The following is a 15,276-nucleotide window of genomic DNA, read 5'->3' as shown; positions in this document are numbered from 1 at the left end:
GCATGGTGCCTGGCGTGCAGTAGGAGTAGGTGCTCAATGATCTTTCACCAGGTGATTGTCACTTTTTGTGCTGTTGGTGGTGACAGAAACTCATAGAGACTTGGTTGCTGATTTTTTAAAAAGACTTTTACTGGTATAAAAACAATTTAAACATAATATAAATACATTATAAATATTTCTTTTAAAAACATGTATAAGTTAGCAATTTATTTGAGGTAAGCCTACACATTCCAAGAAATGATCTGACTCTGAAACGAAGGTATTCAAGCTGTACAACCATCTGTTATTTTTTTCAAAATGAACACACAAAATATTTCAAGTGGCACTTTATAAAAATATAAATATCACTTGTATAAATTAACTCAATATCACATATTTAAATATCAATAAATTAAAAATAATTAAAATAGTGTCCTATTGCTCATACTTTTAGTTCTTCATAGAGAACAACATAAGTTATGTACCCAGTGGACCAGAGAAAGGAATGTCCATGAGTTGCAACCATCTTAGAATGTCCATGAGTTGCAACCATCTTAGACGCCCAGGCTACATCCGGATAGCCCTCTGAGTGAACTGCAGGAAGTCCTCGAGGCTTCGCAGGATGAGGTGAATCGTCGTGGTCTTCAGCCAGTTTTTCTGTGCATGCATCTTCTCTAGCAGGCCAGTGTTTGTGGTTGGGTCAGGGATGATTTCTTCAATGGGGTTCTTCATCTGGAGGGAAAGAAAGCAAGAAGAATTGTTTAAATATTGAACAAATTCTTTTCAGTGAAGGGATGCTCTGGGCTGTGGGGATATGTTCAGATTTGGGGTGAAGAAGACTAATTGGGGCCACCTACCCTGCCTTGCCTAGATAGGGTGAGGTGCTTTTCCTCTGAACCCACCCTTTCATAGCAACTGAGTTCTAAGCATCCCTTTGCCTCTCTGGCTCCTTTAGATCATAAGCATCCCAAGGGCAGCCACAGTATCTTACTTGTCCTCTGTTGTCTTAGCCAGTGCCTGGCACATGGTTGAAATTTAATATTCAAATGAAGAATCTATAGTTAGAGGCATTTCAATGGTTCTTGAGTGGCCTCTGACACTAATATTTCCCTCCAGTTTTTCTCACCCATCTATTCAGCATCTGTTGAGAGTCCACTGATCTAGTGGTGTAGGAGGACTGGGAAACACCTTCCCATAGACCCACTGACATGGGACACCTCCAGGCGTGGCCTGAGCACTACAGCAATGGCATCACCTGGAGCTTGTTAGATGCAAGTCTCAGGTCTCATCCCAGACCTGCTGAATCAAGCTCTGCATTGGAATAAGACCCCCAGGGAATTTGTGTGCATATTAAAGTGGGAGATGCTCCCACTTAAGGCAAAAGACAGGATTAGCACCCATAGGCTTCTCCATACAGGGACTTTTTATTGAGCTCTGTTTGGCTCATCTATACACTGTGCCATCAAGTCTCCATCATGTGGCAGTTGAATGGCCAGCTGGTAGTACCAAAGACCTGTACCTGTTCCTCCAGCTTTTAGCCAATTCTCTGTATTAACTCTTCTTCCAAAAAGTTGGAAAAAGGAGTTGCTACCATAATGATAAGAATGTCACTTGGCAATACTTAAAATATTAAAATAATTTTTGTGCTCTCTGTTCTTTGTGATTATGGATCACTGAGCAGGGTTGTATGTGCTTCCTTCTGCCTCTACAGATACTTTTTTTTCTTTCTTATTTCTTAAGCTATTAGGAGTTGATGTCAAAATCTACCTCACTTAACATAGTTTTAAATATAGTTATTGATATCCTTTGCAGAAGAGATCTAACCTCCCCCCCCCCCCCCCCAACATACACACATAAAAACAGTTCTAACTATCAGGAAATACTTCTCAGATCCTTTCCTATACATGCAACCATGTCTTCTGAATTGGCTTTACATTCCCAAATTGTCTGGGCTGCTTTCTTTGAGACTGTATTGGCCACACTGAGTGAGGAGACAGGCGACACTCACCTTTTGCCTCAGGATATTGACCAGGGCTTTGGTTCCTATCTTCATGGCCTGGGCATGTCCCTCAAATGTGTTCTGGAGGTACTCCAGGTATACCTGAAACTCCAGAAGACCGGTGGTGATTCTTATCAAGCAGGTCTCCTAAGAGGAAAGATGGTGGGAAAATTGGTTATTGCCAGGAAGATACAATGAATTTTAAAAGTTAAAATTACTATAATTTGCTCAGCCAGCATAGCTCAGTGGTTGAGTATCAACCTATGAACCAGGAGGTCATGGTTCGATTCCTGGTTTAGGGCACATGCCCAGGTTGTAGGCTTGATCCCCAGGGTGGGGTGTACAGGAGGCAGTTATTCAATGGTTCTCTCTTATCATTGATGTTTCTATCTCTCTATCCCTCTTCCTTCCTCTCTGAAATCAATAAAAATGTATTTTTAAAAAATAAAATAGAATGTTTAAAACAAAATTGCTATAATTTAACAACTTTTCCCTCTCCATTCCCACCTCTCACTCCCACCTCTGGGAACTTCCCATACTTCTTAGGCATCATGCTTTGAGACATCAGACAGCATCAGCTGCCCTATTGTAAGTATCTGGACAATCAGAAACATCACTTAATTTTACTCAAAGCCCAGTGGATGCTAGAATGTGGCAAGGGGGTCCTTCTCTCTTCTCCCTTTAATGCTCTTCCCTCTGGCTGCACTCCTGCCCTTGTCAATGTTGGGCTAAAGCCTTTTATGGAATAATCAGAAGTCAGCACAGGTTATCTCACTGCCTAGAAGGAGAAAGGTGTAGAGAATAACCTCAGCAGGGAGGACAACACTAAGGGCAGCCAAGGAGGAGAAAGGTCACCGAACTACCACCTCATACAGGATAAACCAGCTAAACCTGCTGGGGTTTCTAACACATGACCATTGTGAAAATTCCAAGGGAGGTTGGCTATCTCTGACCATGCCATTCAAAAATAAGTTGCCTTTACAAAGATTTCTGTTGGCCTCCTCATGAAATTTACACAATATTCTTTACATCTATCGCCTTCTTTGTTGCCTGCCTTGTCTGTGTGTACACAGACCTGCATGCAAGGTGGAGAACTCGGGAATAGCTAACAGTGAACATGATGTGTGGGTACCTGATTGAATCCAGAATGGAAGCATCCATCTTTTCTGGCCAGTTTTGGAAGGTTCAGGTTGTTTTCTGTCAGTACTTCCTTGCTGTTTTTACACGATTCATGGTTGTCACACATCTGGGAAGAAATACCAAAACTGTTATCATGTAAGTGCCCCTACCACAAACACCACTAGAGGGCCTAGTCATGTTCCACCATGGCCAGGATGTTCTCATAAGAAAAATGAAGTCAGAATCCATTAGCATCCAGGCAAGCTAGATCTAGTGGAGGATGGGCACACTTGGATTCAATTCCAGGCTCACTTGTGACTTCAGGCTTGTCTCACTGTCCTGAGTATCAGTGTCCCTCTCTCTAAATTGTGGATAATGAAGCACCTCCGCATAAGTTTGTTGTGAGGATGAGACATACTAGTTATAAAAAGTACCTGGCACATACTACATACTTAATACATTTCGATAATAATTGAGTGAATATCATTTGAGCCATAGAATGTTCCAGCTGAAAGAACCTGTGAGATCATCTAGTCCTATCCCACAGTTTTACAGGTGGAGCTCAGAGGTTGTTCAGCAGAACCAGAGGAGATTTGGGGTGCCCAAATCCCCTTTCCTGTGTTCTTTTCTTTCTACAAAACAGAGTCAAACTACCTTGCATTTAAAGTTTAGGAGCTGCTTTAATCTTCCTATGATTTTGCCACTTTGGTGGGCTATCGAGTTTGCAGTATATAAGCTGGAATGACATTGAGGAATTCCTAACTACCACGCTTATATAACTTAAAAGTACTGTGACTATCCTGAAAAGCTGAACATTCATTTCAGGTGCCACCTTTCTAATCCTCCCAAAGTCCAAGAGACACAAAAAAAGATCAACAGACCTTATTTTTTGGTTAGGGAAAAGAGAGTCCTAAGAAACAGTGACCCTCAGCTCATGTCAAGGATGGAGTGGGGAATGGGTCAGGGCACATGGATTCCAGCCCCATTCTGTATTTTCCAGGAGGGGACGGGATTCCCTGAGACCAGCAGCAGAGAAGAAATACATAAGACAGTCTGCTTCTCTGACGTCAAATCTAAACTCCCCCCGAAGAACCCATCAAAGACCTCCCAAAGCAGGAACCCTGTCCCCATCCAGGGGCAAGGAGAGCATGCCCACACAGGCCTTCCATCACCCTCCATTGAGCTTACTCACCTTATTTTTCACGTCAGAGATTTCGAGGAGGATGGACTTAATGAGGTTTTCAATTTGTTCTGAAGAGGTGAGTAGTGGTCTATTTGAGGTGGTATCATCTTTAGAATCTTCTCCCCGGGGAACCGGGGTAGGGAAAGCAGTAGTCATCACCAGGAGCAGCCCCAGGGAGAAGGCCACTGAACTGAAGGTGTCTGTGCCGGAGGGAAGGGAGAGCAGCAGTGAGCAGCCTGCACAGCTGGGGAAGCTGTGCCTCTGGCTGCTGGCTGCCGGCCAGCCCTCAGAGCGCACACCCTCTCTCTCACCCAGGCACAGCCTCCGGCCTCCGGGCGGTTCCCAGGCTAGGGATTTCCTTCACTTACTTGTGGAGAGGGAGTTCATAGCTGACTCCTAGAGGGAGATGGAGCTCTCTTTTCTTCCTGGTGGGCTCGAGGACAGAATGAGCCTCAGACATCCTCAGCCTCATATTTATTGAGGGTTGAGATTCTAATATTGAGACTCATGGGAAAATCCCACATTTGATAAATCTTTTTTGGAGGGTGGGGGTGGGGCCAGGGTGGGTGGGGCTGATTGGAAACCTTATTAAGATTGTGCAATGTGACGTCCTTTAGCATCATCACAGGAATGAAAACCAGGGAAATGCGCCGCTTAGGTCATTACCAAGGAGCCCTAGAAGCAAGATCACTCTTCCTCTACTTTTTTTTTTTTTTTTTAGTGACTCAGCACTTTGGCATGTGTTGAGGAAAGTAAAGCTAAAGTCATCCACAGAGTTTTAGAGGGTTGAAGAGGCTAAGGCTGACTATGACTTTAAAAAAAACTTTAATTACCAGATTAACAGGCTGAGATTTAGTTTTCCAGTTTTTTTTCACATTTGTAAAAACTAAGAGGTTCTGAGTTTCCTCAGCCCACCACAGCCCACCAGCCTGGGGTTACACTCGGAGCCATCGGCAGTGCTTTTCTTTGCTAGCCCTTGCCATGACCAGCTGTTGTAGAAATACCTGCCTGCCCCCAAATCTTGTGCAGTTAATCTCCGGGAGTCTCCAGGTGCAGTGTGTGGAGCCTACAAAAATGACACCATTTATAAGTTCTCTCTTCACCTGCTCCAACTCACTCCGGCCTGGTCAGCTACAGCCCTGCTCTCTCCCTAGTGGCCCCTTAGGACCCTGCTGTGAAGACTTTGATCTCTGTGCCAAGAGGGCTGTCTTGGGCTGCTGTGCTGTCCCTGCTGCTGGCAATGGGAGATCCCACTCCCGCAGAGGAGCCCTAAGGTGCCTGCCTGGGTGGGTGCTGGGTCTGCTGGAGCCCTCAATTTAGTGACACCCACTTGGTTTAGGAAAAAGTGGGGGCAAATACTACTCACCTCTTTGATGGGATGTCAAAGGAGTACCTTGTGGCATTTTCTGGAGCTTGTGTTCATAGCTTCCTCCTGCTGTTTTACTTGATTTGAGTCCACAGGCGGCTGGGAAGCAATCAAACACAGGCTCCGCTCTAGGCTCTGATCACGGTTCTCCTCTAGTGCCCCAGCCTTTCTCATTGGCTGAGCTTGACCAGGCTCCCTCAGCCCTTACAATGACGATGTCTCTTGCAGGAAAGTCCTTGGTCTCATGCAAATAGGCTCATGACCAGGCCGTCCCACCAGTCTCCCAGACACCCAAACAGCTCATATGATTGGCTCCAGGCTGAAACTAGGACCCTCATAGAGCACACACACAAAAACACACACAGAAACCCTCTAATTTATTTACAAAACAGCGTTATCACAAAATTAGCTTCTTTGCTTTGCAAAGAGGATCTCGCCTGGATTGCTAAGACAAGGAACTCTGCTACGGTATTACAAATATGCATTGATTTACTCAAGTTTTGTTTTGCACACAACACTACAGGACCCACCTGTTGGAGAAAGTGAGGTCATCCATTCTTTCACTGACTTTCTACAGAGAGGCAGGTCCCACCGTGGCGGCAGCAGTGGTGTTCAAAAATGAAAATGGGAGAGGATGATTAAATGGTTTCCTTTTTAGTGCTCTTAGGTCTTGAGCAATTCAGACACCCTCAGCTGAGTCCTCACTCCTGCACTGAAGGAAGCCACCCGTCCTGGCTCCCCTGTGATGCACATGACAGGTCTCTTGTGTGGGATTGCCTTTTTCCTCACCTGTTTTTTTAGAAAATGTGATTCAGTAAATTTCAAATACTTAGTGACGCTACAACAACATATAGATTTTTTTTCAATTAAAAGTTTTGAAAATAGGAAGTACATGTGCATGATAAAATATTCAAATAAGACATCAGGGTATATAAGGAAAAGTAAGTCTCCTTCCTTTCCAGCTTCTCTCCCCAGTGGCAGTACCTGGCCCACAGAATTTTCAACTAAGTCCTCTGTTATCCTAATCTGGGTGAGGCTCTCTGAGCTACTCAGGTACTCACCTCTGTATTTTCATTATTGGTTTGTATATTATGTACACACAGTCATACACAAGTATACACATACTGTACTTTCCTCTTGTTTGGGTGTCACCTAGGCAATGCTCTATGGGAGGGCACATGGTAGACCACAGGCTTCTATGTCACACAGCTTGGGTTTAAAGCCCAGCTCTGCCACTTGCTGTTTGACCCTAGCTAAGTTACCCCAAGGCTTAGTGCCCTTTTTTGTTCATCTATAAAATTGGGGGATTAGCCCTAGTTGGTTTGGCTCAGTGGATGGAGCATCGGTTTGTGGACTGAAGGGTTCCAGGTTTGATTCTGGACAAGGGCACATGCACGGGTTGCGGGCTCAAACCCCACTGGGGGGCCTGCAGGAGGCAGCCAATCAATGATTCTCATCATTGATGTTTCTATCTCTCTTTCCACCTCCTTCTCTGAAATCAATAAAAATATAAAAAAAAACCCACAAAAATAAATACAATAAAATTGGGGGAATAACAATTCTTCCCATATTACTGTTGTGCAGACTGAATGAGACAAAGTGTTTAAAATCCCTGGTGTACAGTAATCCCTCAGTAAACACTCGCTCTTTGCAACATTCCTGGGTCTCTGACTGGGAGAACTCCTCCAGCTGAGCTCTGCAGTGTCTTGCCAGTGAGGAAACTATGTATGTCATTTTCCCTCTGAAGAAATAAGGTTTTATGTTTTGTTGAAAATACCTTAGACAAAAGTGGAAAATGAAAGAAAAAAAGTGATGTCCCTTTTTTTTTTAGAACATTAGGATCCCAAACCTGATTTCCTAATTTATTTATTAAATATATGTTTTTATTGATTTTTTAGAGAGAGAAGAATATATATAAACATCATCAATAGGCTGCCTCCTGCACACCCCCCACAGGGGATCGAGCCCATAACCCAGGCATGTATGCTAACCAGGAATCAAGCCCAGCGGCCTCTTGGTTCCTGGGTCGATACTCAACCACTGAGCTACACCAGCCAGGCTGGTTTCCCAATTTAAATAACAAGCCCAGCTTGCATCTTGTGCTGCACGCCATTTCCAAGGCTTTCCACAAAGTGTTGTTATGACAGAAGCCTGCAGCCTTCCCTGTCCATGGTCATTTTCATTATTCAAAATCCTTGGAGGGCAAGGGAGCCAGACTTAATCCCAGATCTGTGCTCTTGGCATCCAGGAAAGGTGCAGCTGTGTGGGGCTGGGAACACACACATGGTGGGTGGGAGGCTGGGGAACATGGTCTTCCACCTTGCATACGCTAGATCCTAGGCCTTTATCTTGCTTGTGGGAGAAATGAACTCTCCTGTGCTCCTAAGTATAATGCAACATCCAAAGCTCCACCATAATAGCCTCCTTTCTTTGGATGTCAATAGATTTTCCACTTGGAGAGCTCATCCCTCATATTTTAATATGTACAAATGACCAGGAAAGGTGGTGCTGTTAGCATTTACTAATAACCTCAATGGCTGGATTTGAAATGACTGCCAGCTGAGACCAAAAGACGCAGGACAATGGGAATGTGTGGGGAGGAAGAAGGGAAACCAAGGTAGCTTTGCTTCCTTGACCACTGTGTCTAGGACTGGCTGGTCCTGCCTATGCCCTCGGAATTACTGTCCATGACTGCTTTCCTACATGTCGGTGGAGTCCAGTTTAGAGCATCCATCAATGCATTCGAGTTGAAGGGGGAAAAGTAGCTTGCATTTGTCTTAAGCTCTCAGGAGGTGTTTCCCACATTTCAGTTAAAATGTGGCATGGGGCTCTTTGTCTTTATTACGGGGCGGGGCGGGGGGCTATGATTTAGCAGGAGGGGGGATCCCAGGAAAAAAAGGAGAAGTCACTGGGGAGTAGGGAACTTGCAGTTGCTGTCAGATGTGGTTTCACTTGTCACTAAGTCATAAGAAGCTTCTAACTGAAACAGTGGGTTATTTGACAGCTTCTTCTGGGTCTGCATCTCCCATAGCGGATACCAGGACTGTAAGGCTCTGGGAAATGTCTCTGCTTTGGGAAAAGCAGTGGCATTACCTGGAGAGAAAATATAGACACATGTGTTATGTCTACTTGGAAAAGGCTGCCTGATCTTGGAGGACAGCCAGGCCTGGAGACCAAAACTCTGGATAGTTCTAAGCAGGGCCCGTCTCAGTTCTGGCCCCCACAACCTCAGCTCTGATGTCCAGTTGTAGCTCCTGGTGACTTCTTGGTCTGGTCTCAGCTTTGCTGGGGGTGAAGGTCTCCCAGGGCCAGGGAGGGGCACATCTGCTCTGCCGGATTTCTCATTCTGAACTGTGCAGGCAGGTCAACTGTTCTGTGCCCTCATTGTTTTGCTATGTGCTCAGTTACCTTCCCCTCAGGAGGTGGGAAGTCCCAGGCATCTTGGGAGGGAAGTGGCCTCTCCTGGGGCAACAATGTACACTCCCCTTTCCCTGGGGACCACACCCCTCCCTGTGTGCCCTTTCCCCTGAATTTCAGGTTTGGAAGAAAGTTCCCAGACCTCTAGAGCTTAATAAGCCAGCTGCTATGAAGCTGGTTTGGTGATGAGAACTTGCATTGCTGACCCTGGAGGAGTTCCATTGGCCCTGCACCCCAGGGCAGGGAGGTCCCTTAGGCTGAGTTTCAGTGCTCTATCTCTTCTCTATCTGTGGAGTACACACCTTCTCAGTTGGTGGCTGCTGGTTCTGCTTTGCAATTAGGAAACATCAACTGGTCAGCAAAGAACACTGAGTTAATTTATCCTCACAAGTCATTTGAGCCATCTTCGGTTTCTCCAAAGGTCGCAGCTCTCTCGTGTTCGGTGTCATAGGCAGAAACTAAGCATGCAAATGCATTCACTAGTTCCTTCTACTCTTTCTCTCAAAATTAAAGTACTAAGAACCCACTTGAAAGCATCACATATAATGGTAAGACCAGGGGATTCTGCTGGCCAAGTTATGACGTACTTCACCTCCTTTCCCTGCCCTTTTGGCTACTATATTTTTTTTTAAAAAAAGTGTCTTTGTCTTTCTGAACTAAGCCTCATGTGCATTCTCCTTAGCAAGCTGGATCCATGAAGGTAGGAAAAGTCTTTCTAGTCCTCATGGTGGAATAATATCCATGAGATGCTTTGGACATGTTGAGCACACTGTAATTCGGAGACAATGGGGTTTATTATTCCTGAAGAAGAGTTCACCTGGATTGATTAAAAATATGACAGAAGAATTCAGACCCAGGTAAGCAAGTTAAAGAATCAGAGGTGATTTCTTCCTGGTCTTGAGTTCTGTGTATGGGTGTGGGTCTGTGCAGCACAGAGCAGAGTCCTTGACCTACAGATCATAGGCAGGGCTCCAAGGGATGCTACCCTCACTGTGTAAGGGAGGTCTTAGAAGCCTGTGTTCACAGGAAGCTCGACTGCTGGTCTGCCATGACTTTGGTCTGCCAGGCCTGTGGCTTCTCCTATGCTGTGGGATCTCCACCATTGTGTGTATCTGAGCAGCAGTATTGTGTCCCCCAAGGGCTCTGTGATATGATGGCCCTATATCACCCATCCTGGAGCACATGCACTACTTTTCTGTGAATGAGAGGTACTAACAGGAGAGAAGACACACTTGCTACACTGGTCAGCTTGGCAAATGAACAGGATGCAGGGAAATGGTTTCTTCCACCCTGGCATTTGATATTCTCTTTTGGCAATCTTAACTTAAAAAAAAAAAATCTTTATTCAGATTATTACAGATGTCCCTCTTTCTTCCCCCTATTGGCCCCCTCCACCAGGTTCCCGCCTCGCCGTATTGTCTGTGTCCATAGGTAGTGCATATATGATCTTTGTTTAATCTCTTCCCGCCCCCCTCACCCCCTTCCCTCTGTTAATCATCAGTGTATTCCATTTCCATGCCTCTGATTCTATTTTATTCACCAGTTTATTCTGTTCATTAGACTTCTTATTTGTTTATTTTGATTTTTAGATTCAATTGTTGATAGGTATGTATTTGTTGCCATTTTGTTGCTCATATTTTTTATCTTTTTCTTTTTCTTCTTCCTCTTCTTAAAGAATACCTTCAACATTTCATATAATACTAGCTTGGTGGTGATGAACTCCTTTACCTTTTCCTTGTCTGTGAAACTCTTTATCTGACCTTCCATTCTAAATGATAGCTTTGCTAGGTAGAGTAATCTTGGTTGGAGGTCCTTGCTATTCATCACTTTGAATATTTCTTGCCACTCCCTTTTGGCCTGCATAGTTTCTGTTGAGAAATCATCTGACAGTCATATGGGCATTCACTTGTAGGTAACTAACTACTTTTCTCTTGCTGCTTTTAAGATTTTCTCTTTGTCTTTACCCTTGGCATTTTAATTATGATGTGTCTTGGTGTGGTCCTCTTTGGGTTCCTCTTGTTTGAGATTCTGTGCTTCTTGGACTTGTAAGTCTATTTCTTTCATCAGGTAGAGGAAGTCTTCTGTCATTATTTCTTCAAATAGGTTTTCAATATCTTGCTCTCTCTCTTCTTCTGGCAACCCATAATGTGAATAATTGGTATGCTGGACATTGTCCCAGGGGCTCTTTACACTATCTTCATATTTTTGGATTCTTATTTCTTTTTGCTTTTCTGGTTGGGTGTTTTTTTTTGCTTCCTCATATTTCAAATAGTTGATTTGATTCTCATAATCCTCTACTGTTGAATCTCTGTATATTATTCTTTATTTCAATCAGTGTATGCTTAATTTCTGACTGGTCCTTTTCCATTTTTTTGGAGGTTTCTAGAAGATTCTTAAGTAACTTTATAACTGTGGTTTTGAACTCCATATCCAGTTTTCTTTTTTCCATCTTTCATTTGTGACATGTTTCTTTGTCTTCATATTTGTTTCTATGTATTATGTAGAGCTGCTATGTCTCCTTGAGTTGGTAGAGTGGCCTTGTGTAGTAGGTGTTCTATAGGGCCCAGTGGCTCCCCAGTCAACTGAACTGGGAGCTCTATGTACACCCCTTTGTGGGCGATGAGCACAGTCTTGTTGTAGTTGAGACTTTATTGCTGTTGGTGTCACTGGAAGGAATTGACCTCCAGGCCAATTGGCTGTGAGGACCAGCTGTGACTACAGTGGGAGAGCTGCTATGCAGGAGACACCCCTATGGAGCAGGACTTGCTTCAGTGGGGCTTTGGTGCTCACTGAGTCTGTCTCTTGAGTGTGTTGCTTATGGGTAGAGTTGTAATCTGGTATGGTCTGGCAGTGACCACTGGGTACACTGGCTCTTGGGTCCAGGGAGATGCAAAGTCAGCCACTGTCTGGGGCCACTCAGCAGGAGCTACAGAGAGTACTACAGATTCCTCCTCTTTGTATTGGATTTAGGTTTAGAAGTGCCCAGATGAGGCCCAGCTGTGAAGCAAGGCAGGCTGGTGCTGGCCTTAGGCCTTTTATTGATAGGTTTGGGGCTCCCCGACCCAGCTGCAGCTTGTTTGAGATTTTAGCCTGAGCAAGGACAGACCATTAATATGCAAAGCCGCTGTATGCATCTTGGGTGGGGTTATAAATTGGATGAGATAGGGTCTTAGGGAATCACCAGGGAGGAGCAAACAGAAATGGCTGCTAGTCAGCCCTGCGACCAAGGGCCAGCATAGGAATAATGATCTCTGCGACCACCCCCATCTTGGAGAAAGCCACCCCTGAGTTCCTGCCCTGATGCCAGACAATCTAGTTCCTCCTTGTATGTGTCTGTGTTCCCCAGAGCCTCATCCTGGTGCTGGAGCTCAGAGGAAGCAGGACCTTGTAAGTTCAGTTTGTGGTGCTGGCCTTTTAAGAGGAACAGTGGGGTCTCCAGCAGCTTCTGTGTCACTGAGCCCCAATCTGCACTGGTTTTTACAGCCCGTAGTTACAGGGACTTATTTTCTCATCTCTGGGACCTGGGCTGGGCTTCTGGTGTGGGGCTGGGACCCCTTGCTCCTCTGGGCGGCCTCAGCAGAGACGATTTCCCTCCTGATTAAAAAAAGTGTCATACGTGGGTACCTGACCAGCCCGTTCTGTGCCTCTGCACCTCCTACCAGTCTCAGTGTGCTTTCTTCTTTACTTCTCTAGTTGTAGGACTTCCATTCAGCCAGCATTCCAGTGATTTTGGGTGATGGTTGTTTCTGTATTTTTGTTGTAATTTTGATGTGGTTGTGGGAGGTGGCAAGTACAGGCATTTACCTACGCCACCATCTTCAAATTCTAATCTTAACTTTTAAAAGGGGAGACTTCATTCCTAAAGGTTTGTTCAGGGCCTAAGCAATTGCTGCTAACTGTATCTGATTTTCTTGTCCTTCTAGGACAGTGGTTCTCAACCTGTGGCCCTTAGATTTCATAACCACAGTATAGTTTTCCTTCTGAGGTATTTTGAGTTATTGAGAATTGACATGTTGGATCAAGCAGGTATTTATTGAATGCCAGGTGCTAGGCTAGATGCTTTACACACATTAATTCATTTAAATCCTACTCTGTGGAAGTGGCCATTATTAGCTTCACTTATGGATGAAGAAACTGGACCTCAGAGAGGTTAAATGACTTAAGATCATACAGGGTCCCAGAATCATGAAGAAGCTGGCAGGTGTTGGGAGGAGAGGTAATATGTTCCTCTTCCTTCCTCTCTCTCTAGAGAGATGGTGGATAGATTAGGCATAGGGTTGCCAGTTAAAATAAAAAATGCCCAGATAAATTTCAGATATACAATAAATAATTTTTAGTATAAGCATATGCCAAATATTGCATGGGACATACTTATGCTAAAAAAGTATTCCTTGCTCAGCTGAAATTAAAATTTAACTGGGCATCTTGTATTTTTATTGGTTAGATCTAATAACCCTTGTCTTGGACCAGATTATGGGGGTGGTTCTGAAAGCTAGTCAGAAGTGAAGGAAATAGAGAGCCAAGGAAGATGGTTTGAGAAGGGCAGTGACATGATAAAAGTGTCAATCTGAGTGAGGAAAAGAAGACCCTAGGGCCGTGGTCGGCAAACTGCAGCTCGTGAGCCACATGCGGCTCTTTGGCCCCTTGAGTGTCTCTTCCACAAAATACCACAAAGTACCACGTGCGGGCACGCACGTACAGTGCAATTGAAACTTTGTGGCCCATGCGCAGAAGTCGGTATTTTGTGGAGTACCCTAATTAAGTTAATAACAATGTACCTACCTATATAGTTTAAGTTTTAAAAATTTGGCTCTCAAAAGAAATTTCAATCGTTGTACTGTTGATATTTGGCTCTGTTGACTAATGAGTTTGCCGACCACTGGTAGGGGATTGGAGGGGGAAGTGGGCTAGGAGGCTATGGAGCAACCATCTCAGCAGAAGAGCAGAATGAAGCCCAGGCTGAGGTATGAGGGGGCTGGCTGGTTCAGGCTCAAGAGAGCGACTGTGATCATGCTTGACAACTTTGTACTGGGTGATTCCTATTGGTAGCTTCATATTAGACAAGGTGGGAGTGTTTACACCAGCCGTGGGCAAACTACGTCCCGAGGGCCGGATCCGGCCTGTTTGAAATGAATAAAACTAAAAAAAAAAAAGACCGTACCCTTTTATGTAATGATGTTTACTTTGAATTTATATTAGTTCACACAAACACTCCATCCATGCTTTTGTTCTGGCCCTCCGGTCCAGTTTAAGAACCCATTGTGGCCCTTGAGTCAAAAAGTTTGCCCACCCCTGGTTTACACCATGGAAATGGGCAAATACTACAAAACAGGGCCCCTGAAAGCTAGTTGTTAAATATCTTCCAGCACACCAGTGGATCCAAGGGAGCAAAAGGATAATTTGAAGGTAAAAATCAATGCAATCCAGAACTTGGTTATTATTTGGGTACTATTTAAGGATTGTAGGAAAAGCATGCATCAAAGGCATTATTTGATCTTACCTTTCAAAGGAAATTGGCCATAAACCCTTTAAAAATATTTTTATTGATTTCAGAGAGCAAGAAAGAGGGAGGGAGAGAGAGAAACATCAATGATGAGAGAGAATCATTGATTGCTGCTTCTTGCACACCCCACACTGGGGACTGAGCCTGCAACCCGGGCATGTGTCCCAACCAGGAATCCAACTTCAACCTCCTGGTTCATAGGTTGACACTCAACTATTGAGCCATGCTGGCCAGGCCAGCCATAAATCTTTTTAAGAAAAGAAATTGTTCTGGCCAAAGCATGCTGCTCCTATGTCTCAAAATGAAGGCTGTCAATATATGCATAACCCATGGACATAGACAGTAGTGCAGTAGGCCTGGGGGTGGTGGTATTCAGGTGCAGGGTTAGGGGAGGTAAATGAAGGGGTGGGGGGAAGTAGAGATCTGTAATACTTTCAACAATAAAGATAAATTGTTTAAAAATGAAGGCTGCTATTTGTATAAACAAGTAGGCATAAGCTATCAGCTGAGTTTGGGAGAGTCAGAATGTATCTAGGGCAGAATTTGTGTTTTACAGAATTAGAAGCCCTTCAGTTTTCCCAATCAGATATCGGCTAATACCTTGGTGGATAGGGCAGAGGCTGAGCCCAGCTCTTGAGCCATGGCCCAGTTAGGGATAGAAGAGTGGTCATAATGAAAGAATTAGACAAAGCAAGGCAGATAATTAGAAC

The 15,276-nt window shown here is 44.4% G+C and overlaps 1 protein-coding gene across 1 annotated transcript; it reads right to left on the bottom strand.

Annotated features, from left to right (window-relative positions):
* Positions 1–292: 292 nt before the first annotated feature.
* Positions 293–5,721, bottom strand: IL6 (interleukin 6). The gene is made up of 5 exons (XM_070425157.1): positions 5,647–5,721; positions 4,290–4,480; positions 3,111–3,224; positions 1,988–2,125; positions 293–711 (listed from the first exon to the last, which is right to left on the bottom strand). Exons 1-5 carry the CDS (start codon positions 5,681–5,683, stop codon positions 547–549), a joined length of 645 nt encoding a protein of 214 aa, XP_070281258.1. The 5' UTR covers positions 5,684–5,721; the 3' UTR covers positions 293–546.
* Between the last annotated feature and the right edge of the window lie 9,555 nt (positions 5,722–15,276).

The sequence above is a fragment of the Myotis yumanensis genome, unplaced genomic scaffold, assembly GCF_028538775.1.
Source record: "Myotis yumanensis isolate MYYU_CA2020_CCGP unplaced genomic scaffold, mMyoYum1.0.hap1 SCAF_9, whole genome shotgun sequence".
Taxonomy (NCBI): domain Eukaryota; kingdom Metazoa; phylum Chordata; class Mammalia; order Chiroptera; family Vespertilionidae; genus Myotis; species Myotis yumanensis.
This window is presented reverse-complemented; position numbering and strand designations above follow the sequence as displayed.